Genomic DNA, 26,123 nt, shown 5'->3' with positions numbered 1-26,123 from the left:
ACAATCAGGTGTTTATAATACTCCCATATGTATTTATAACAGATGCACTTGTTATTTTAATATAATTAAATATCATATAAACCAATGAAATAATGTTTCTAAAAAAGAGATTTGCTGTTTATAAGAAAATGAAGTTTAATACTTTGAAAAGACGTAATAAAGGAAAGCTACCACACATAATGCTATCTAATCGATTGTGAGTGCAACAACTATAAAACACTGGCAAGGGACGGTGGTGTGGTACAGATTCTTCACTGAAACTACTTTGCAATTTTTTTTGTTTTTTAACATCTTTATTGGAGTATAATTGCTTTACAATGGTGTGTTAGTTTCTGCTGTAATAACAAAGTGAATCAGCTATACGTATACATATATCCTCATATCCCCTCCCTCTTGCGTCTCCCTGCCACCCTCCCTATCCCACCCCTCTAGGTGGTCACAAAGCACGGAGCTGATCTCCCTATGCTATGCGGCTGCTTCCCACTAGCTATCTATTTTACGTTTGGTAGTTTATATATGTCCATGCCACTCTCTCACTTCGTCCCAGCTTACCCTTCCCACTCCCCGTGTCTTCAAGTCCATTCTCTATGTCTCTGTCTTTCTTTACTCCTGTCCTGCCCGTCAGTTCATCAGAACCATTTTTTTTAGATTCCATACATATGTGTTAGCATACAGTATTTGTTTTTCTCTTTCTGACTTACTTTACTCTGTATGACAGACTCCAGGTCCATCCACCTCACTACAAATAGCTCAATTTTGTTTCTCTTTATGGGTGAGTAATATTCCATTGTATATATGTTACCACATCTTCTTTATCCCTTCATCTGTCGATGGACACTTAGGGTGCTTCCATGCCCTGGCTATTGTAAATAGTGCTGCAAAGAACACTGTGGTCCATGACGCTTTGAATTATGGTTTTCTCAGGGTATATTCCCAGTAGTGGGATTGCTGGGTTGTATGGTATTTCTATTTTTTGTTTTTTAAGGAACCTCCATACTGTTCTCCATAGTGGCTGCATCAATTTACATTCCCACTAACAGTGCAAGAGGGTTCCCTTTTCTCCACACCCTCTCCAGCACTTATTCTTTGTAGATTTTTTGATGATGGCCATTCTGACTGGTATGAGGTGATACCTCATTGTAGTTTTGATTTGCATTTCTCTAATGATTAGTGATGTTGAGCAGCTTTTGATGTGTTTGTTGGCAATCTGTATATCTTCTTTGGATAAATGTCTCTTTAGGTCTTCTGCCCATTTTTGGATTGGGTTGTTTGTTTTTTTGATATTGAGCTGCATGAGCTGCTTGTATATTTTGGAGATTAATCCTTTGTCAGCTGCTTCATTGGCAAATATTTTCTCCCACTCTGAGGGTTGTCTTTTCATCTTTATGGTTTCCTTTGCTGTGCAAAAGCTGTTAAGTTTCATTAGGTCCCATTTGTTTATTTTTACTTCCATTTCTCTGGGAGGTGGGTCAAAAAGAATCTTGCTGTGGTTTACGTCATAGAGTGTTCTGCCTATGTTTTCCTCTAAGAGTTCTATAGTGGCTGGCCTTACATGTAGGTCTTTAATCCATTTTGAGTTTATTTTTGTGTATGGTGTTAGGAAGTGTTCTAATTTCATTCTTCTACATGTAGCTGTCCAGTTTTCCCAGCACCACTTATTGAAGAAGCTGTCTTTACTCCATTGTATATTCTTGCCTCCTTTATCAAAGATAAGGTGACCACATGTGCATGGGTTTATCTCTGGCTTTCTATCCTGTTTCATTGATCTATATTTCTGTTTTTGTGACAGTACCATACTGTCTTGATTACTGTAGCTTTGTAGTATAGTCTTTTCTTTCTCAAGATTGCTTTGTCTATTCGGGGTCTTTTGTGTTTCTATAAAAATTGTGAAATTTTTTGTTCCAGTTCTGTGAAAAGTGCCATTGGTAGTTTGATAGGGATTGCACTAAATCTGTAGATTGCTTTGGGTAGTAGAGTCATTTTCACAATGTTGATGCTTACAATCCAAGAGCATGGTATATCTCTCCATCTGTTTGTATCTTTAATTTCTTTCATCAGTGTCTCATACTTTTCTGCATACAGGTCTTCTGTCTCCTTAGGTAGGTTTGTTCCTGGGTATTTTATTCTTTTTGTTGCAATGGTAAATGGGAGTGTTTCCTTAATTTCTCTTTCAGATTTTTCATCATTAGTGTATAGGAATGCAAGAGATTTCTGTGCACTAATTTTGTATCCTGCTACTTTACCAAATTCATTGATTAATTCTAGTAGTTTTCTGGTAGCATCTTTAGGAATCTCTGCGTATAGTATCATATCATCTGCAGTGAGAGTTTTACTTTTTCTTTTCTGATTTGGATTTTTTTCTTCTCTGATTGCTGTGCCTAAAACTTCCAAAACTATGTTGAATAAGAGTGGTGAGAGTGGGCAACCTTGTCTTGTTCCTGATCTTAGAGGAAATGGTTTCAGTTTTTCACCATTGAGAACAATGCTGGCTGTGGGTTTGTCATATATGGCCTTTATTTTGTTGAGGTAAGTTCCCTCTGTGCCTACTTTCTGGAGGGTTTTTATCGTAAGTGAGTGTTGAATTTTGTCAAAAGGTTTTTCTGCATCTAATGAGATTATCATATGGATTTTATCCTTCAATTTGTTAGTATGGTGTATCACATTCATTGACTTCATATATTGAAGAATCCTTGCATTCCTGGGATAAACCCCACTTGATCATGGTGTATGATCCTTTTAATGTGCTGTTGGATTCTGTTTGCTAATATTTTGTTGAGGATTTTTGAATCTATGTTCATCAGTGATATTGGTCTGTAGTTTTCTTTTTTGTGACATCTTTGCCTGGTTTTGTTCTCAGGGTGATGGTGGCCTCGTAGAATGAGTTTGGGAGTGTTCCTCCCTCTGCTGTATTTTGGAAGAGTTTCAGAAGGTTAGGTGTTAGCTCTTCTCTCAATGTTTGACAGAATTCGCCTGTGAAGCTATCTGTTCCTTGGCTTTTGTTTGTTGGAAGATTTTTTTTTAAGTGTTTTGGTTATTTTTAGTTAAAGAAAAACAGCCTTTTTCAAGGGCAACAAAGTGAACTCAAAGTCAGAAGGAAACAGGGTGTGTGGGCTTCTCACAGTCTCTTGCTCCATAAACCTGGATGTGATTTTCCTCCTGGAAAATCAGGTGCGACTGGCCAGAAGAGGGTTGACTTTGGTGGGGTAGGTGGAGCTGCAGCCAGATTGGTCTGAGAGGGCTCTAAGGTGACTTCCATATGCCAGCCAGTTGACATGATTAACACTATTATTCTTGAGGGGCATTAAATTAAGGAATGACACAGGGAGCCAAGAGAGCGGCTTATTTGGTTGGTTCTCAATCACAATCAGGAAATAGTCTTTATAGGGTGCAACGATAATTTCATTTTTCTTGGAGCGAATTTGAAGGAAGGTGAGGTCATTCTGGGGGTCAATTTCACGCACGGTGCTCCGGGCCTTCTAGATGAAGTTGTGCATGAGGTTGGTGTACTGTGTGGTGTTGGGATTGTCCATGGTGCTCTTGATGGGAATGCCTTCTGTGTCCACCACGATGTTTCCCTGCACGCACTTCTGGTTCTGAAGTCGCTTCAGTGTCTCCTCCACCTCTACCATCTTGGACCGATCCAGTAGCTCCACGTCACCAGCCCTCAGCTCAGTCCCTGTTGGAAGATTTTTAATCACAGTTTCAATTTTCTTACTTGTGACTGGTCTGTTCATATTTTCTATTTCTTCCTGGTTCAGTCTTGGAAGGTTGTACTTTTCTAAGAAACTGTCCATTTCTCCCAGGTTGTCTATTTTATTGGCATATAGTTGCTTGTAGTAATCTCTCATGATTCTTTGTATTTCTGCAGTGTCAGCTGTTACTTCTCCTTTTTCATTTCTAATTCTCTTGATTTGAGTCTTCTCCCTTTTTTTCTTGATGAGTCGGGCTAATGGTTTATCAATGTTGTTTATCTTCTCAAAGAACCAGCTTTTAGTTTTATTGATCTTTGTGATCGTTTCCTTCATTCATTTTTCATTTATTTCTGATCTGATCTTTATGATTTCTTTCCTTCTGCTAACTTTGGGGTTTTTTTGTACTTCCTTCTCTGATTGCTTTAGGTATAAGGTTAGGTTGTTTGAGATTTTTTTTGTTTCTTGAGGTAGGCTTGTATTGCTATAAACTTCCCTCTTAGAACTGCTTTTGCTGCATCCCACAGGTTTTGGGTTGTCGTGTTTTCATTGTCATTTGTTTCTAGGTATTTTTCAATCTCCTCTTTGATTTCTTCAGTGATCTCTTGGTTATTTAGTAGCATATTGCTTAGCCTCCACATGTTTGTATTTTTTACACTTTTTTTTCCTGTAACTGACATCTAGTCTCATAGCGTTGTGGTCAGAAAAGATACTTGATACAATTTTAATTTTCTTAAATTTACCAAGGCTTGATTTGTGACCCAAGATACGATCTATCCTGGAGAATGTTCCATGAGCACTTGAGAAGAATGTGTGTTCTGTTGTTTTTGGATGGAATGCCCTATAAATATCAATTAAGTCCATCTTGTTTAATATTTCATTTAAAGCTTGTGTTTCCTTATTTATTTTCATTTTGGATGATCTGTCCACTGGTGAAAGTGGGGTGTTTAAGTCCCCTACTATAACTGTGTTACTTTCGATTTCCCCTTTTATGGCTGTTAGCATTTGCCTTATATATTGAGGTGCTCCTATGTCGACTGCATAAATATTTACAATTGTTATATCTTTTTCTTGGATTGACCCCTTGATCATTATGTAGTGTCCTTCTTTGTCTCTTCTAATAGTCTTTATTTTAAAGTCTATTTTGTCTGATATGAGAATTGCTACTCCAGCTTTCTTTTGATTTCCATTTGAATGGAATATCTTTTTCCATCCCCTCACTTTCAGTCTGTATGTGTCCCTAGGTCTGAAGTGGGTCTCTTGTTGACTGCATATATACGGGTCTTGTTTTTGTATCCATTCAGCCAGTCTATGTCTTTTGGTTGGAGCATTTAATCCATTTACATTTAAGGTAATTATTGATATGTACACTCCTATTACCACTTTCTTAATTGCTTGGGGTTTGTTATTGTAGGTCTTTTCCTTCTCTTGTGTTTCCTGCCTAGAGAAGTTCCTTTAGCATTTGTTGTAAAGTTGGTTTGGTGGTGCTGAATTTTCTCAGCTTTTGCTTGTCTGTAGAGGTTTTAATTTCTTTCTCGAATCTGAATGAGTTCCTTGCTGGGTAGAGTAATCCTGGTTGTAGGTTTTTCCCTTTCATCACTTTAAATAGGTCCTGCCCCTCCCTTCTGGATTGCAGAGTTTTTGCTGACAGATCAGCTGTTAACCTTATGAGGATTCCCTTGTATGTTATTTGTTGTTTTTCCCTTGCTGCTTTTAATATTTTTTCTTTGTATTTAATTTTTGATAGTTTGATTAATATGTGTCTTGGTGTGTTTCTCCTTGGATTTATCCTGTATGGGACTCTCTGTGCTTCCTGGACTTGATTAACTATTTCCTTTCCCATATTAGGGAAGTTTTCAACTATAATCTCTTCAAATATTTTCTCAGCCCCTTCCTTTTTCTCTTCTTCTTCTGGAACCCCTATAATTCGAATGTTGGTGCATTTAATGTTGTCCCCCAGGTCTCTGAGACTGTCCTCAATTCTTTTCATTCTTTTTTCTTTATTCTGCTCTGCAGTAGTTATTTCCACTAATTTTATCTTCCAGGTCACTTATCCGTTCTTCTGCCTCAGTTATTCTGCTATTGATTCCTTCTAGACAATTTTTAATTTCATTTATTGTGTTCTTCATCATTGTTTGTTTGGTGTTAAGTTTCTCTAGGTCCTTGTTAAATGTTTCTTGTATTTTCTCCATTCTATTTCCCAGATTTTGTAACATGTTTACAATCATTACTCTGAATTCTTTTTCAGGTAGACTGCCTATTTCCTCTTCATTTGTTTGGTCTGGTGGGTTTTTCCCTTGTTCCTTCATCTGCTGCGTATTTCTCTGTCTTCTAATTTTGCTTAACTTACTGTGTTTGGGGTATCCTCTTCACAGTCTGCAGGTTCGTAGTTCCCACTGTTTTTGGTGTATGCCCCCAGTGGGTAAGGCTGGTTCAGTGGGTTGTGTAGGCTTCCTGATGGAGGGAACTGGTGCCTATGTTCTGGTGGATGAGGCTGGATCTTGTCTTTCTGTTGGGCAGCACCGTGTCTGGTGGTGTGTTTTGGGGTGTCTGTGAACTTATTATGATTTTAGGTAGACTCTCTGCTAATGGGTGGGGTTGTGTTTCTGTCTTGCTAGTTGTTTGGCATGGGGTGTCCAGCACTGTAGCTTGCTGGTCGTTGAGTGGAGCTGGGTCTTAGCGTTGAGACAGAGATCTCTGGGAGAGCTCTTGCTGATTGATATTATGTGGGGCCAGGTGGGCTCTGGTGGTCCAATGTCCTGAACTCGGCTCTCCCACCTCAGAGCTCAGGCCTGACACCTGGCCGGAACACCAAGACCCTGTCAGCCACATGGCTATGTGTCAGGTTAGCCCACTTCAGGGTTGTAGAGGCCAGGGTCAGACCTTGGAAGCTGATGGGGAATGAGGCCAACTCCTGGTCCAGGACAGGGCGCAGGTCCAAAGGAGGTGGGGAGGGCGTGTCCTAGGAAACGATTGGGTCAATGCGTCCAGGCTGGGTGGGGGTGGTGCTGGGTAAAGGGAGGCCCAAGGATCTGGATCCAAGAAACTGGATATTTTCCCAAGATTGTCAGGGCCACGAGTCAGGAATCATCATGGAGAGAAGCCAAGGACAGTGCCAGGATCACACAGCTGGTAAATAATGGAGTTTGGCTTAAACTCAGGCCAGTCATCTCTGAAGCGCACATTTTTGTACCCTTATCCTATGCTACTCTCAAAGATTCTCAGCTGAAATAGTCCTGCCCCTGCTTCCTCAGCTCTTTCTGCTTTCCTCCATCCCAACGTGCACAATAACATACTGCAATAAACTGTTTACTTGCCATTCCTTTGCAATGTTTTTAGGTTTTCACTTCACTTTAAAGAAACCGACACAGGATATCATTGATACATTATGGGTAGGAGGTATGTAAGAAAACCCATCAGAATTCCAACCAGAAGATCAATACTCAAAAGGCCTTGACCCTGCCTCTAAAGCGAGTGTGGAAAGTGAATGTATATTGATATGTTTTAAGTTAAAACAAAATGTTTAAAGTATATATGCATCATTTTTTAGTGATTCTCCACTCAGATTGTCTTTTTCAATTAACAAATGCACAGGAGGTCCCAAATGCACAGGAGGAATAAGAGGGCTTTGTAATAAAGAACATAAATTGTATGTCTCATTTCATATTCAACTCTAAATTCCTGAGTTATAGAGAGGAATGTCCCCCAATATCCATTCTTCCCTTACTAGAGTAATACAACTTGTAAGTGGATGCCTAAGTGTCCAGAATGAAGAGTACATTTTCTTTCTGCCTTGCAGCTAGTGTGGCCACACAACTAAGTCCTGGCCAATGGGATGTGATAGCTGGAGCTCCATCTTGACCTTGAGGACAAATTTCAGGGGTGGTAGAGCAGAAAGGCAGAAGCAACCTGGGTCTCCTATGGCTGAGGAGCAGAGTTACCATACCCGCCTACCTTTGTATTTGTACCTGAGAGAGAAACTTCTATTTTGTTTAAGCCACTGTAATCCTGCGTCTCTGTTACAACCCCCTACCCCTAAGAGTATCTTTCTCCTTGCCCTCTTGAGACTCATTGTCAATCATTAGGCATCGCCACTGATGGGAGGGTGATGGTCACCTTCCACTGAAAAACCATAAGGCCAGCACAAGAATCCCAGGCTTGCAGGTCAGAGGACTGGAGTTCTGGTAGCAGCTCTGCCACTTACCAGCAGAGATTGCAGACATTACATAGTGTCTGATACACAGAGGTAATTTCTCCATTTTTCATATGAAATTGTTATTAACCATGAACAATCACCATGAGTAGAACAGAAATAAAAAAGATAACTGAAATAGATCTGTCAGAATTTTATTATTTGGCAGTGAAAACTGCATGATTATTTTTGACAACTAAAAAGTAAGCATCTGATTTTACAGCAATCCTTTTTTATAACTTTTTTTTAAATATCAAACTTCAGTTTTATTTTGGTGGGAAGTGCCCCTTAGGAAAACACGTAAACTGACACAGAAAAAGAAGTCTTTAAATAGATTTTTGAAAAGAAACATAAAACAGTGTTTTAAAACAACAAAGAGCCTTGTAATATTTTTTCAAGTTTTGCTTGTAATGAAATCACTATATATATATTAATTAGAAAAATAAGTTGTAATGGTTGAATTAATTAAAAAGCCACATTACTGGTCACCCATCTTGGCAACACTACTTTCCATTTCGTGATGATGGTGCTGGTGGTGATACTCTGTCATTTATGACACAAAAAGCACCTGGGAATTGACTAAGGCAAAGATAAACCTCTCCAGTCTTAATATTCTTTAGATAATAACAGGAAATCAGGAGGATCCACCGTTATTCACGAAGGAAACCTCTAAAAGTTCTGTCTGACTCCAGTTTATTCTACTCTTGTTAAGGCACTTAGTTCTTGACAATAACCACCTGTAATAAGCCATCTGCTGTCCAAGAAATTCATAGGCACACAATATTGTTCACTATATCGGACATTTGCCCTTAGGTCATATGATTAAAACTGTCACTACGAGTTAACAATTAAAAAAAAAAACTGAAGCAATTACAGAGACAACTTAAACAATGTGTGATTTTTTGCTTTTCTCCCATGCTTCTAATTCCTTACTTGTGGTCTCATCTACCTCCTCAAGCTTTACCTTATGGCTCCTGGCACATCTTCTTCCCTCAGATAAAGCCACGGCACTGGCAATTCACAAAAGGCTGCTTCATGAGCCCACTCGTTAGCCACTCTAGGTCTGATTCAGACACCCATCCTATGCCTGTCATCACTGACAATTTACGTGCCTCTCCCTCAGAGGCCTTGCTTAGGTTTAATTAAAATAAACCAAGTCTAAAAATTACTTGGTGAAGATAGAGTCTAAGACTTAAGAAGCCAAACCAATACATTGTTTAAATTTAAGATTATCTCTCTACAGTTAAATTGTACAAAATCCTTCAATATATTTTCAGGACTTCTAATGATTATGGGTACTACTGTCATTTTTAAAGTCAGATTACGAGCACAATGACAAATCATACTAGATAATAATACTTTCTTTAATAGTTTCAGAAACAGCCCTAAATAAAAGAATGAGGCAAATCTCTATTGCGTCAGTTAGTGACTTACTTTTTCAACATACTCAAACACCAAGTACAATTTCCCCCTCCGACGAAAGGCTTCCTTTAACTCCACAATGTTTTCCTGCTTGAGAGTACGAAGCATTTTAAGCTCTCGTAAAGTCGTTTCCTTGACTTCTTCATTTTCTAGAATGTAAACAATGGTGAATAGAGCAAAATTAAAGCTTTCAAACCACTATTCAAAAAATTCTAAGAACACTGAAAACATACCAATTTCACTTTCCACTTTGAGTACTTCTGCATAAGCAGTCCAAGGATGGAATATTCAATATCACATTTTCTTGTTGAAAGGATCAAGAAAAAGAAACTTAAAGAAGAAAAGGCTTACTTGACCAGCATGAACCTAATTTTCTGCTTGTATTTTCTTATACTCCTTACTGCAAAGTATATATGTAAAACAGACTTATAGATATGACATATAAATGCACTGTCATTTTAACTCTAACACTACATACTGAGGAAGAAGGAGTTTAAAAGGGTAAAAAGGAATTAACCACATCAGTGTGCAGAGGAGTCTTTATGCAACATCTGTAGCAGTTGATATTTTAAACTTTGGCCTGAAGCTTTGGTTTAGAAGCGCATTTTATTCCCCAGGCTGCATGTGAGTCACCTCTGTAAGCAGAGGTCATATGCCAGGCATGCACAATGCAGGTCACAGTCAAGTTGCAGGGAACTCTAAGGGTGTCTGATCTTCTCTTTGAACAGCGGCTGCTGCATGTTCCTGCTGTCCTCCTTTGGCACGTCCGTCTGTCCATCCCAGGTAGTGTAGCTGTACTGGGATGGAGAACTTACGCTGAGCCAATACACCCTTTCGTATCATCAACTCCACTCATGATAACCCCCACAGACACAGAGGAAGGACAGAAATCACATTAACTCTAATGGATCAATTGGCATGGGAGCAGGGAAGGCAATATTTCATGTTAAAGGAGTTTTTATAATAGCTTTAGATTTAACCAGGAAATTCTAACCATCATGTTTACATATGTATATACAAGGAAGGATATAGGTTCATAATCCCTTATCTGCATTCCAAAAACCAAAAAAAAAAAAAAATCAGTCTAAAAATTGAATACTTTTTCTAACTTTACGGCAAATCTCTTTAGAGGCAAATCCTGAACTAATACGATACCACTGACAATCTTTGTTTATCCTACTTAGTATGAATATTCATATATTGTGCTGTAGAAATAATACCTGATTACAGGATGCTAAAGTGACATGCCATATTTCCATTCTAAAATCTAAAAGTTATGAATTCTAGAATACATTTGGCCCCAAGGTTTTGGGTAATGGTCAGAATCCTAGCTTGAAAGTCTAAGCTGTGTAACCCTCAAGTTCAGGCATGTCTGGGAAGGTAGAAAATAGTTTGGGGACAGGGAGGAGAAAGATGAAGATGCCTTCAAGGAAGAAATGTTTCCTAAGCAAGATACACAAGAGAAAAGAACCTAAATGGGGCCAAAGGGGGAGGGGAGATCCTATATGCAGTACCAGGAGTACTTCTCAGATTACGGTCGCACCTCGCAGTGCGGGATCTTAGTTCCCAGACCAGGGATTGAACCCCGGGCCCAGCAGTGAAAGCGCCAAGTCCTAACTACTGGACCGCCAGGGAATTCCCCTAATCCCCATTCAAACTGAGTTTAAAGAAAAGAGACTATAACAAAACCATGGGCTTTGGAGTAGCCCCAGAATATCTGTAACAAACAGACAACAAAGTCAACACTCCTTTGTGAAATTGTTACACAAGGGAAATATTCTCCCTACTTCAAGAAAACTGTTGGAGAATGCTGGAGCACAGATTAGGAAAGGAGAGAGGTACTGCCTATCAGAAGGCAGGAAGCAGCAGTAGCAAAGGCTGACAGTAGCATAGGCAGTAAACCAGCCCAGCCCACATCAGGGGGGTCAACTGGGAACTGGGTACTCACAGGGCCCATGTCAGAGCATGAAACAGGGGGGCCACCTGGCAGTAGGGGCAATGTGTGTGACATGATTAGGGGACTTCCCGAAGTGGCTGAGAAGGCTTGTGGGGGGCGGGGGATAAATGTCCAGCTGTTCTGCAAATTGGGGCTAGACCAGAGAAGTAGTATTTTGTAACTGTCAGAACTGCTAAAGCTTAGGGAAGCTAAAAGTCTTCAGTCTTATGAAGAAGGTTAACCTGCTTCTCTGCGGTCCCATCTGCATTACTCCCAAGGTTAGGGTAATCAACCTAAAATCTACCTGTCTCTAAGATCTGCCACACAGATCTCAATATGAAGCAAATAAAATTACTTCTAATAAGGAAGTAATTCAGCAAGAGACAACTATGCTACTCATGACCTGATCCTTGTCTGCATTTCCATCCCCATCTCATGCCCTTCTCTCCCTCCCTCACGTTAGTCTTTCGGTTCCCAAAATAGCCCCAAACTTTATTTTTCAACCTTAGGGCCTTTGAGCTTGTTCCCTCTGCCGAGAACTCTCATTATACTACCAGACTCTTTACAGGGATGGCTCCTTCAGGCTGCAGTTTAAACGTCACTTGATCACTAAACCAAAGCAAGCCTCCATCCCCATGCTAATCCGAGAGCTCTAGGAGGACAGGTCTAAGTTCTGCTTGCTGTTCAACAACGAACACCCAACCACCTAGGACCGGACCCGGCACAGAGGGGATCAATAAATACTTCCTACACGAATGCCTTCACTGGTGTCATGAGGAAATCCTTGCCCATATGTGGCTAGCTCTTATTCCCTTAAAACATGGGAAGCAGCACTGTGATAGCAAACAATAGGCACTTTGCCCTCTCAGTTTTGAGGACACTGCTTTCAATCTTCTCTCTCCAGAACTTTGAAAGGGCAGCTTTTCAGACAGTTAAGACAAACTGAATTTATTTTCCCCTATTCACCTCTGCCCCGGTAGTCTTCTACAATATGTGATTATAAAAAATGGAGGCTCCAGAAAACCCATTGCACCAAGAGTCAAGAACACACATATATTCAGTCATTAGAACATCCCTAAGCTATGCTGGAGCTGGTTACAAATAAATGGTGCAACAAAGTCAAAGGTAAATAAAGTTGGAATACCTTTTCTAATCAAAAGCTTGGCGAATTCTTGGCACTGAAAAAAGGGAGCTTTGTATCATTAGCAACTTGTGGTAGTTTCACCTTGCTAACAGATAAAGCCGAATGGCCAAAGCAGAATGGCTATCGTAGAAGGAACGTTGGAGTAGGATCTGGGAGACCTAGATTTTGGACCCTTTTAACCAGCTAACACCGTAACATGTGATTTTGGGCAAGCCATTTAATTTTTCATTCATAAAATAACTAAATGGGCACTCCTCTGCACCCACACATGTACCCTTTTAACCAGCTAACACTGTAATGTGATTTTGGGCAAGCCATTTAACTTTTCATTCATAAAATAACTAAATGGGCACTCCTCTGCACCCACACATGTACCCTAAAAAGTCCCAGGGCCTTTTCCAAATCTAATAATCCATGATTTCTCTTCATTAAAATTTCATTGATTATGAGCCTAAACCTCATTGAATTTATATCATTTGAATCTATACTGACTTTGCTAAACAATGGCTAGAGAGAAAAAAGGAAACGAATCTTCAAAAAGAAGCTCACAAAATCACTTAGCAGGCAGAGCCAAAACCACCTCATTTGAGCAGCTCATCCTGTTTAGGAAATGAAGGCTCCTGTAATTTATGTCAGTCATAGTTGTTAAAAGTTGAGGTAAGCACTTTGGCCCTAAGATTGTAATGAATGGGAACAGGTAGAAAGTGGAGTTATTAATTCCCTAAGTGCAAGCAAAATGCACACTCTTCATTATTTGGAGATCCTATCATTTTGTTCCTCTGAGTACTTTTAAGGTTCCTGGCCTACCCCCTGTACTTTATAATGAAAATTGTGGCACTAAATGATCAGATGATCGGGAAAAGGAATGAACATTCCACTTACAAATGCTTCTCTCCTCAGAGGTTCAGAAAGTAGCGAAGCTGCTGAGTGAGCCAGTTTTTTAAAGGTGGAAGCACAGCCCACTAAAGGGGGCGCAAACACCCCTGCCTTTCCGTTGAAATAATCTCATGGCTTTTTATTTAGGCTAGGCTCTAGTTCACAAATGAATAAACCAAGTCTAGAAAGAATAACTTTCTCAGGGTAAGTGAAGGGAATGTCACACCGAGTAGAACACAGGGACGGGGGCGCCTTGGTGTAAGGCAGTGAGTGAGCTTTGGAGAGTGAGTCAGAACACCCAAGTCGGAACACCCAAGTCTAGACTCTGCTTCTGCTTAACTATGTGGCAAAGCAGCATGGTGTGGGCGGAAGAAAAACTCAATGAAGATCCTGGGGTCTGTGTCTTAGTCTGAGTTAATCACATACTAGCTGTGGTTCCTCAGCTGTAAACTAGAGTTAGGGTTCTACTAGATGATGCTGAAGGTTCCACCATGTGATTCCTGCTTATGTGCATGCTGATGGACCTGGTCATCAATTACCATGGAGGGTGTTTAGCTTAGTACAGGCAGCAATTATGACAAAGTTATATAAATTCTATTGAGTGATGACTAAATGGTATGGTAGAAAAAGGACATTAAGTTAAAAAAAAAAAAAACTAACCTATTTCTAAGCTTGCCAGTAAGGCTGCAAGTTAACACACCTAAAAAGCAAGAAGGGAGATTCAAAGTAAAAGAAAACAATTTTTAAGAATAAAGATCACAGGAGCAAAAGAAATGCAAAGATAAGTGACGAAAAGAGAAAAATCTACAGATGAGCAGAAACTCTTCTGTAAAACTATTTTTAAAGAACTGTGGGCTTAGAAAAGAAATCCAGAAATAACTATAACCTACTTTATGAAATCACAAACCTGACATTTTTGTATAGCCAAAGAGGCCCTCCATAATGGACCTTTAAACAGGTACAATGTGGGGAAAAGTCAAGCCATCCTTGCACAAAACCATAAGGGTGCCATTTTTGAGTGTGGTTGCCCTGACTGAAGAAGGAGCATCAACAGGAGGGCAAGTAACATGGCCAGGGGGTTTTGAATGGTGGTGCTGCTGTCATATATACCAAAAATGATGAGAAAACTTAAATCTTCAGAGATGAAGGCCAGGTAAAGCACAATGGAAATGTATTAAACCATGAAAGGTGCAAAATGTTCACCAAATCTTAGGAGAATCCCTGAAGTTTGAAAGAGATCCATTTTGGTCATTAAAAAGAAGTGTGGGGAAATCATGACTAGCCAGAATGCTCAAGCTTAGTTAATTGATTTCTCTATTTAACCAAGGTTTGCAAAGTTTGTCTCAAAGCCTCTCTTACAGAGAAATCCGGTTCTTAAATTTAAAGATTATGAACCCTTGTTTTCTACACATGTACAAAATAAGAGACCGCGGTTCCCCTGATCCCGAGATCAGGATAGAGCTTTCTAGTGTCTGGGTAAAAATAAGGATGAAATAAACTGGAGCAAAGAACAGATGATCAATTAAACATTTTCTCATGATTAAGAACAAAGATGTCCATTCCAAGGTAAAGTATTTATCTATAGAAACATAAGCAGCAGCAGGATATGAAATGCAAGCAATTTTATTTGATATAAAAGCAAAGACACAACCTAAATTCCATGTTAACCATGGATTACAACACAGCTCCCTGACAGTCAGCCTCCTTGCCATGTACGGAGGCCCAGTGACAAGTGGGGAGGATCCCTCCTCACCCCATCACCCATACATTCAGGAAGGACTGAAAAGTTCAAATAATCAGAAGGTGTTGTCACATCAGAAGATCCAAATGTTTGTCAAATATAAAGTTTAGACCACAGGACTTCTTCAATTAAAGGTTAAACAGTGTTTTTTTTTCTTGCTGGTCCAAAGCTATCTAATCTATATCAGTGTTCTTGGATTATTTAAAAAATTGAGGACGGTAGACACTGGCACATGCGTGTACGTGAAAATGATGATCCAATAGTGATAGAAGATTATCATCTGAACATCAAATCTCATTGTACAAGATTGGAATTATAGGAAAGGTAGGAGGATTAGGCTAAATTTATTATTATACGTAGTCTGAAAAGTACCTTTTAACTAAATAATCTCTAGTATCTTTTTGGTCTGTGGTCATTTTTCTCTTCTCAGAAAAATCCAAATATGTACTGAGCAGAATTAATTCTATGGAGACTTCTGGTCGGTTAGGTATTTATTAGTTAATGTTTCTCTGTGGGAATTTACATTAATAGACAAATTTATAATACTATCATTCAGGATATCATTAAGAATTCGTTATCTGAGACTCCACATTTGTGATGATGTATAAAGAAGCAAAAGTCATCAAAACAAGAAAATATTAACAAATGAAGTGATCTCAAATAAAACTGTCATCACTCAAATATTCCTTCCTTTTAACAGGTGTTGATTCCCACCAGTGTGTCAGTCTTTCAGGGAAAATCATAGGCACAGACACTGATAAATGATCTGATGGTGTTATATCAGCTAACAACTGGAGAATAAAAAATGAACAAGGATGAAGACAAAAAAACAGGAACATACAAAAACCAAGAGAAGAGTGACAAAGTCTTTTGTATATTTTTAATGACCTTCTTTTTATTGTGAAAGTCATTCACTGACCTAGCCTATGATTTTACTGTAAAAATTGCCCCACCCTGCCAAAAGATAGCAATTGATTCTTTTTTCTAAGAAACAGTACATAGTTGCTATTATAATCTAAATTGTGTTAACTATAAGATAAACTTATTTTTATAATTTTAGTTTCATTTTTTCAACTGAAACTCCCGATCTAACTTTTTATTTACTATGAAATTTTGGTTTCCATTTTAAATAGTAATCTATTGTCCTGGGATAATAAGGACTTCTTGAACTAAATAGTGGTCTACCTTAAAATGTTGTTTAAAAAATGTTTCATGCAAATTTGTGCATACATATGAATTTAACAAGAAAACAGGACATTATCATAATCTTTTAAAGCTAACAGGAGGTAATATATACTCATAAAATATTCCTTGACATAATCAGCATAAGAATACTTGATTAGCTTGAACGTGGGTCAGACCAATTTCAGATCCTATTTCAGTTTAACAATGCTTTCACAGGATTATTTCATTACCTTCACGAAGATTTTTTTTTTTTTTTTTTCCACGAAGATTTTTAAACATTGGATTTGGAAAAGTCACTACCAAAATATCAAAATAATATATTCAGAGTAACTAATAAAAGAACTTCATGAGAGCTATATGACAATAAGGGCAATATTATCATGAAACTGTATTTTTTATTATAATTAGCCTGACTAAAATTTAAGATGATAAACTGATACAGAATTAAGTGGTTTACATAGGGGTTGAATGGACATCCTCACCTATACTAGACTATCTATGTATACTTCACACTCCAAAAGGGTGTTTACCACACATTTTCCCTAACTTTCCATTAAGCATGGTACTACACGGCAGGAGGAAAAGGGTAAAGACAGAAAAGATTGTGTGAGATCTCCCAGGGAGAACTGGAAACAATAGGAAAGTGTGCCTAGAATAGGTTTGGAACTAAAAAGTTATGAATAATTGGATATGTTTTTAGATTCTATTGCTGAAATATTTAGGAAGTGTCCCTCTAGAAGTATGTATAGGCGCCCTTACAAAGCTGTCCATCTGCAAAGTGGGTGGGTGATGCGGCTGCATGCCTGTGAGGTATGGCAACTGATAATGGTCCAGCAGAGATGAGGGCAGAGTGGATTCATGTTCTGTCAGCTCAGTGAAATAAAAACTGATCAAATGTATCCTATAATGTTTAGACTATCCATACACCCCTGGGATGCCACAGCTAGAAACAATCTCTCTCGCCTCAAAATTATACAAAGTCATTCAGCCACTGACTGCTTTCTACTCGTTTTACTGCTTTTTATTTACAGGTCTTAATTCTGTTAATAGGCCAGAAGCTTCTTGAAAGTATCCGGATCTGATTTACTACCTTCACTGTTCTTATAGCACCTGGCTCAGTGCTCAATGAATTTCTTTTTCTTTTCTTTCTTTTTTGGCCGCGCCACACGGCATGTGGGATCTTAGTTCCCCTAATCAGGGATCGAACCCGAACCCCCTGCAGTGGAAGTGCGGAGTCTTAATTGCTGGACAGCCAGGGAAGTCCCCAGTGCTCAATGAATTTTAACAGATACACTATTGATTGCCAGTCTGAAGGTACTGTAATTCAGGGACTAATATATTGTTTAATTGAAGCTAAGAATTGGTATTCATAGGATAGAGGTTGTGAAGAATTGGGTATTTAGTTTTCTTAAAAACAGCAATGACATACATGGCCTAGATTGCACTGCTTTTCAAAAATTTGATGACAATTATTATTTTTGGTGGTAGCTGATGGTTGACAATGTGCCTTACAAGATGAATGCACAGCCAGAAGTCTTTATATACAGACAAAGGTCATGCTTTGATCTACTGTTGCAACCACTCTTTTTAGTAGATCACCGTTTGTCTCCTGGCCACCTGCGGCTAGCCCAAAGCCACTGCTCAAAGAGCTTATTTCCAATGGTCTCCTAGGGGGTTGGCCTAGGGCTATCGCTTCCCATTAGACTACCGGTACATGATTGGAAGCAGGGCTTTTTTGGGTTTTGTTTTTAAAGAACAAGCTAAAGTATTTTTTTGTTGCCTTCTCCTTAAGGCTGCCAAGCCAATGCTAAAGTTCCTGGCTGACATGCTTGTGCTCCACCATAACCAGCACATCAGAGCTGGGTTACATCAAATACTACTGCATCTACCCCAGGAGTTGTTAGCAAGGCCCTTTTGTTATTTAATGTTTGCTAAGTCTCTAAGGTAGGGGTGATGAAACGTCACAAATACAGAGGTTGGTGTCTTATATCACAGTCACTGTGTGCTGATGAAGGTAGGCTATGAATGCCTATTGTCACACTTCCAATTAGATATGAAGGTTGATGCTATGGTGGGGCCTCTTACTCCTGCAGCACTTGTTTTCAAATGGCAGGTTGTGACTCATTAGTGGTGACATCAAAGTATTTCATGCCAAAATAGGCACTTATATGAGCAAGAAAGAACAGAAAATGGAGAACCTCACATTAGTAAAATAAGTAATTTTGTGAAACTTTTGCTTCAGTTATATATATGACATTATGTATGAGGATACTGTGTAGGAGGTAAAAAATACTTCTGCTGTGGGATCTCTGTCAAAAAACAAAAATTGAAAAAATGCTGCCTAGAGCTTCTTAAAGGCCATCCATGTGTGTCTTTGTGGTCAGTTTTTCTACTTGGCTGTATTTGGATGGCCAAGAGTCTGGATTTAAAACCTAATGGCCTAATGAAATGCTTTATTTATTTTTTCTTTTGTACATTACTTTTTTTTGGTGCATTATTTTTTGTTGTTGTTAATCCTTTATTTTAAACTTTCTTGCCCAGGATAGGGTAATTTTAATACTCCATTTGAAATGGTTTGGATGTGTGACCAAAGCCTTCAAGTATGGTATTTCTTCTTGAAAAGCTTTTATTTTCCCAATGAGTTATCCTAAATATAAAACCATTCCCTCTGTACTGTTTACATACCACTTTTCTTTATATTTCTAGCTAACTAGGAAGCAGAGATCGCAGTAACCAATATTAAAACCTTTAACATAGCACTTGCTACTTGTGTGAACCCAGGAAGTATTTACTTCAAGTAAGTTTTATTATTTTAAACTGTTAGTATTTAGAAACAGTGTAAATAGCATGTCTTCTATCCAGTATTTGAAGCAAGATTTCCAGTGTTGACTGTCCCTTAAAACACAAGATGAATTTTCTGATATCATGAGATTTGAAAAGATTCACACGGGAGGAACTAAATGTTTCAAAGCAAAGCATGATGATAATTAAGATACATTTACTGAGATTGAGACTGTAAAATCTGAGGAACACAGTCTAATCAGCTAGATTTCATCTCTTCCATATTCTATTCACAAAAACTAAATATAAAAAGAAAAAGTATATATATACCTTCACTGTCCTTGAATTTCTTGATTGCCACAATTTCATGCGTTTCCTGCAAAGGAAAAGAGGCAGAAGAAAAGTCATTCTCCAGTGTTTTTCAAACTGGGAATCCCAACTGTCTGGGGGTACACTGTGAAACAGAGTAGCAAGAACCCAGAGATTAAAAAATAAATCCTCTTCCCCAGTCCCTCATTTCTCAGTTCCAAAATTCTCTTTCTTACTACCCTGCAGGCATTGTCAGGGAAGGAAAAGGAGAAGCGGGAGGGGCTGGGGGATGAAGAGCAGATTTGGCAATAGAATATGGATGAACCAGCAGTGTCAATGTCTTGAGACTACGCAAAAGTGCCAGGATGGCTGACAATAGACTGGCATCTATACTGCCCTCTGAAACTCAGGGACACATTTAATTGGGTTTCTAAGACCAGAGAAAAGGCTTCTATAATACTTGGTAGTTGCTGGTAGCAGAATACCTCTTCCAAGTCTCCTCCCTTCACTTACCTCTTCCTAACAAACCTATCTAGTTGTTCACCAGCTCTTCCCCATTGATAGCCATTCCATATCCAAAGTGAGATAAACATTTGCCACCAAATACCAATCACCAACTTTCCCCTGCCTTTATTTAGCTCTCCTGAACTAGCAGAAGTAGTTGGTGAGAAGAACCCTATTTTAAACTAAAAACATCACAAATCCTTTTTTTTTTTTGGTCTTTTGTGGCTGGAAGACAAGAAAATAAGGGCTGGGAAGGAAATGAAAATGCTAAAGATTAAGTATAACTAGGCTAAATAATTCATGTAAGATATTCTAGTCTATGAAAGGAATAAAAAAGCTTTTGGTAAAGTAATATATAGATTCTTCAAAGGCAACATGTCATATAAAAAGGTCTTCTGAATGATTCAGGCCTGTTCTTTTTTACTCTAAGTGGGTATACTTTCAGATCTGTAAGAGCAAATCTTTTATAAAACTTTGTCCCTGCATCAAAGCAAAGACTTGAAAAACAGACACAATACGAGGCAATAACCAACAGGGTACAAAATCATTAACTTATTAAAAATATATGCTTTTCTCCTAGATTCCTTACAAAAGCAAAGAGAATCAAATAAGTAGGGGGGAAAAAAAGAAATTTTAAAAAAGCTACCATTTCAGTCATTATGCTGAAAGACAAACTCTGAGTCGTAACTACATCTGTAAATCAAACCCTGTTTCTCACCTGCCCGTTGAAAAAAGAAGAAAATACCAGCTTTCATATTTGTGTTACAGGGGAAAAAGTATCTGAAAGTGCTATAGGCTATTGAGGGAAAAGATTCTTATTAAGGTTATTATGTTTTTGTTTTTAAGGGAGGAACAGAATTGTAGAGTACAGAGAGCTTCGGGGATACAATTTATTTGTACATCAGCAGACCTTCTGACTTAAACTCAGCCACCCAGGTACTTTCTGATATTGTAACTGTTTCATTACTGAGAAGGAATAACTGCAAAGTCAAAGTGATGTGGAGGATGATCACCTAGAATATTAGTATAGGTAGTACCAGGTAACTCTGCTACGTATGCTACTCTCTCTTAATACATTGACACTGTTTTCTTACCCTGCTCCTTTACAAATGGCTCTAGCTAGCAATCCACCTGCGGCCTAAGAGAAAGTACAAAGCCCTAACAAGAAACTGCTCACAGCACAGAGAAAGGGGCAACAGGATTGCATCCAGGAAGAGAGGAGGACTGCCCACATTTCAACTGAGTGTTGTTCCAGGTACCATTTCACCCCATATTGCACATTTTTTATTTTTTATTTTTTTATGGTACGCAGGCCTCTCACTGTTGTGGCCTCTTCCCGTTGCGGAGCACATGCTCAAGACGCACAGGCTCAGCAGCCGTGGCTCACGGGCCCAGCCGCTTCACGGCATGTGGGATCTTCCCGGACCAGGGCACGAACCCGTGTCCCCTGCATCGGCAGGCGGACTCTCAACCACTGCGCCACCAGGGAAGCCCTATTGCACATTTTTTAAATGGCATCCTAAGTGTTAAAACTTTGCCTGATTTTATAAAAGGTCTTGCTTAGGTCAAAACTGTCCACTGATATGACTACATATTTAAATTTATGACTACCATCTTGAAGAAAGAAATTCATCAGATTTTTTTCTCCTGGCATCTCATAAATAGAATTTACAGTATAAAACAGTTGCCCGAAGGGGGGTCAAATAAGATGAAATGTTTATTCTTTTATTTATCCTTTCACCAATACCATGAAAATCCTCTTTCTCCTCAACACTCACACACAGACACATACACACTCAATATGGTTTATACATTTACTTATACAACAAAGCCAAACAGACGGAAGTTTTCTACATAAAATCCAATGTTTGGTGGAAAACACATGCAATCAAGGGCAGAAGATGCTGGAAAAAATTTAACATTTTACTTTTATTCAAACTACTTATAAAAATAATACAAACTCATATAAAAGAACATAAAGGGGTATAAGAGTATAAGAGGAGCGTAAAAAGAAATAAAAAACTATATAACCCTTCCTAATAACATCTTGGTATATTTTCTTCCAGTAAATTTTTCTCAAATTGGAAGAATTTGAGAACACATATATTGTGCTGTATGTTGCTTTTATTTCATTTGATATTGTATAAGGAACATCTGACCTGTCATTAAATAATTTTTAAAACCACCATTTTTAATGGATGGTTATTTAACCAGTCTATCAATGAACATACTTCAACACCTGCATCTTCATTTCCATAAAGTAAATTCTGTAACTGATATAACTGGGTTAAAGGGTATGAACGGTAAAGGCTCCTAATACTGCCAAACTGATATCCAAAAATATATCATTTTACAGTTTCCTTCAGCAGCATGAGAACCCACGCTACAACCATAGCCAACACTAAATCCAATCATTAAAAAAATCTTTAGACACCAACGAGATCAAAGGTTTGCTTCTATGAACTGGTAAGTGAAATAAGGTGTACTAAGCTTAATGTTTTTCTTACTGATTCATGAATGTGAACTTGTTGACAAATTTTGTTACAAATATTTTCCCCAGATTGTTGTGGACATGGAATTATTTAGGGTGTTGTTGTTATTGTTGCTGAACATAGTTTATTATTATATAGTCAAATTTATTGATACATGCCTTTGGTATTAGGTGCACAACTTTTGTCCTCAGACTCCTTACTTAGCTTGTAAATAATTAATATTCATCCACATTTACCTGTCTCGATATTTCAATGATTTAATCTTGTTCCTTAAGTCTTTATTCACTTGTAATTTATTTTAATACGCTATATGGTGAGGGAATCTAAATTTAAATTTCTAAAAACGGAACCAATTTTCCCAATATCTTTTACCATGGATTTTTAGTTCTGTTGCATCTTAGCATCCTTCTATATATACTCTAGATTTTCTTTCAGAGCTTTTTAATCTAGTCTATACTATTGACCTGTTGATTCTTATGCCAGAACCAGTTTTAATGACTGTGACCTTAAACTGTTTAAAATTACTCTGGGGTTACTGACCCTGATACTTCTTATATCACTTTGTTAAATAAATTTATTATTGAGAATAGGTTTTGGCTGCTATATTTAATTTGTAATTACACACACATGAGCTATTATATTTAGTCTCTATTTCTTTTTCTTTGTTGTTATCCTCTTGCTATATTTGACCTCTTTTTTTTTTGGCCGCGTTTTGCAGCATGTTGGATCTTATTTCCCTGGCCAGGGATGGAACCTGTGCCCCCTGTAATGGAAGTGTGGAGTCTTAACCACTGCACTGCCAAGGAAGTCACCTATATTTGACCTTTTTGTTAATGTATAATGTCCTTGTCTCTTGTAACCTTTTAAAAAAAAATTAAAGTCTATTTTGTCTGATAATATATAACATAATCACTTGTTCTCTTTTGGTTACTATTTCTGTGGAATATCTCTTTCCATTCTCCCACTTCAACCTTTTTGTCTCTTTGGATCTAAAGTGAGTCTTTCACAGACAGCATATAGTTGGATCATGTTTATGTTTATTATTTTTAAAATTTTTACTGAAGTATAGTCGATTTACAATGTTGTGTCAATTTCTGCTGTACAGCAAAGTGATTCAGTTTTACATATATACGCTTTTTCATATTCTTTTCCATTATGGTTTATCACAGGATATTGAATATAGTTCCCTGTACTATACGGTAGGACCTTGTTGTTTATCCACCCTATATATAATAGTTTGCATTTGTTAATCCCAAGCTCCCAATCAATCCTTTCCCTACCCCTCTCCCCCTTGGCAACCACATGCCTGTTCCCTATATCTCTGAGTCTGGATCATTTTAAAAAAATTTTTTATTGAAATATAGTTGATTCACACTGCTGTGTTAGTTACAGGTGTATAGTCTCTATTTCTTTACATATTTCCTACCGTGGTTTTTCACATATTTGAGTGTTCAATTTGCATTACGTTTTTGCTCAGCCACTATTTATCTTTGGATGGCTTTCTGAGTAAGTATCCTATTTTCCAGGTCCTTACATATATCTGAAAGTCCTCACATGTGAATGGCAACTTGGAAGGCACAAAATTCTCAGGAAGACAACCTTATGTTCTCCACCATCCTCAGGGTCACTGTAAGGTTGTGTGTCCTGCAAAGCCCTGGAAAGTGCCATTCACATCATAGATGTCTCAGGTTTGTATGTTTATTAAAGCAACTTTCCAGTAGTTAGGAGTAAAGTGTCTTGTTGTAACAAAATCCATACACTAAGATACTTTTCCAAGAAGAAGAAAATGAAGGGAATTCCCTAGCAGTCCAGTGGTTAGGACTCCGCACTTTCACTGCTGAGGGCCCAGGTTCAGTCCCTGGTCAGGGAACTAAGACCCCACAAGCCGCATGGCTTGGCCAAACAAAAAAGAAAATGAAAGATCTTAAAAGAAGAATTGCCGTTTTCTAATCCACATAAGGCTCCAAATGGGCTAGCGATACCCTGATAGTCTTCTGGTATTTGTGTTGTAGAAAAGAACTCCGAGGTCAATTTGGTTTTTGTTCGGATGTAGATAACTTCTTTTTTTCTGCCTAGATGCTGTTATGCTGTTAGGACTTTTCCTTTTCCTTGGAATGGAAATTTTAAATTATCAGAATATATCTAGGGGTTTTCTTCTAGCAACCTTAAATGTTGTTTCTACTCCTATTTTTCTAATAGTTTCCACTAGAAATCTTGTAACTTTTAGGTTGAACTTCTCATAATTGCTTTATATGTTTTGTTCACTAATGCATCACAAATGCCTAGAATGGCAGGCGCATAGCAGGTGTTCAATAAATGTTCTTTTACTTCTTTCATTTTAGGTTTCTTCATCTTCTTTCCTTATCTCAGCCGACTTCTGCAATTTTTGCCTTCTTTCAGCTTGTTATCACTATAGAGGTCATATCCTCCTGGCTTTCCTTCAGGAGACAATTTCATCTGCTTGTTACAAAAAAAAATTTTTTAGAACTATGTGCAGCTCTTAAATCTGCAGAGCAGTGAAAGACATGGGTATCACCCCTGACTCCCACTTTTAACTCATCCTCACTAAGATAGGAAGAGATCCACCACGCTTGGTGTCTGGCAGCAAAACAGGTAGTTGGGGTTTTTAGCAACCTCAATTTCAAAGGCAGATTGATGCACCAGAGCCCAATTTCAAAACCTGAATCATTAGCAAACATCTTTCTCGTTGGGTTGGCTGGTCTGAGGCTGGGCCGCCTGTGGGCATCGGTCCAAGTCTTTTCCTATTCCCTTTGGACAGTTTGCCCTATTCTGGTTCAGAAAGTAGAACAGATAGCATGTATTGTTCAATCTATCCCCCTGGACTTTGCCAATGATCCTCAATGTTCAGTTTCTTAGCTTACAGAACTTTTATGAGCTGAGCTTTTGGTTTTGCTTTTAAATAAATTCATGCCACCACCCTGAGATGCTACATGTAACATAGGTGTAGACAAAGGACAAATATATGAAAAATAACTCCAAAGAACTGTGTTTAAATTCAATTTATTCACAAAAGCACACCATTGCCCCCACAATGTCTGCAAGAGAATGTCACCAGCTGTAGTTAACAAGATAGGTGTAAACTGCTTACTTGTTTAAACAATGAGTTACTTAAGAACTCACATTTTGGGTTGGGCCTGGGCCTCGTGGCGGCGGCGTAAAAAAAAAAAAAAAAAGAGCTCACATTTTAAATAACAAACTAAGGATGTAATAAAAAATATAAGTAAACACTAATGATAATTCCATGTCTCACCCTTAATTTTGCCTCAATAGGAATTATATTACTTTGGAATGCAGAAAGACAGAGGTTCCTGAATTGTACTACTACCTTCATGAGTGAATAAGCTATATCAAGGCATTTAACATTTCCCAGAATAAATTTCTACAACTGAAAAAAAAATTAGAAAGAGAATGAAAAATAAATTTTGTGAATAGTAACAAACAGAAAAATACCTCTAGGGCTTATATTTCTTTAATTTATTTTATTTCTTTTTTAAATTTAATTTAATTTTATTATTATTTTTTGCAGTACGTGGGCCTCTCACTGTTGTGGCCTCTCCCATTGCAGAGCACAGGCTCTGGACACGCAGGCTCAGCGGCCACGGCTCACGGGCCCAGCCGCTCCGCGGCATGTGGGATCTTCCCAGACCGGGGCACGAACCCGTGTCCCCTGCATCGGCAAGCAGACTCTCAACCACTGTGCCACCAGGGAAACCCTTGAATTTTATTTATTTTTTTATACAGCAGGTTCTTACGAGTCATCAATTTTATACACATCAGTGTATACATGTCAATCGCAATCGCCCAATTCATCACACACACACCCCCGCCCCC

General features: G+C 38.3%; 1 protein-coding gene and 1 pseudogene across 3 annotated transcripts in view; both read right to left on the bottom strand.

The window, feature by feature from the left end:
• The window catches only part of CDKL5 (cyclin dependent kinase like 5), a gene marked incomplete at its 3' end in the record, with an annotated part of 125,979 nt that overhangs the window by 51,830 nt on the left and 48,026 nt on the right, over window positions 1–26,123 (bottom strand). For both annotated transcript variants that reach the window (XM_082681718.1, XM_082681719.1), the window contains exons 3-4: window positions 19,297–19,342; window positions 9,316–9,452 (exon numbers count right to left, since the gene is read on the bottom strand). In XM_082681718.1, coding sequence (XP_082537844.1) covers window positions 9,316–9,452; window positions 19,297–19,342 — 183 coding nt within the window. The remainder of the gene's footprint in view (window positions 1–9,315; window positions 9,453–19,296; window positions 19,343–26,123) is intronic.
• Window positions 3,070–3,661, bottom strand: LOC309839330 (dynein light chain roadblock-type 1-like; annotated as a pseudogene). The gene has a single exon. The product of its transcript is annotated as a dynein light chain roadblock-type 1-like (transcript).

Source organism: Grampus griseus, assembly GCF_964374135.1.
Source record: "Grampus griseus genome assembly, chromosome: X".
In the NCBI taxonomy this organism is placed as follows: Eukaryota; Metazoa; Chordata; class Mammalia; order Artiodactyla; family Delphinidae; genus Grampus; species Grampus griseus.
Note: the sequence above shows the minus strand (reverse complement) of the source record. Positions and strands in the feature narration are given on the sequence as shown.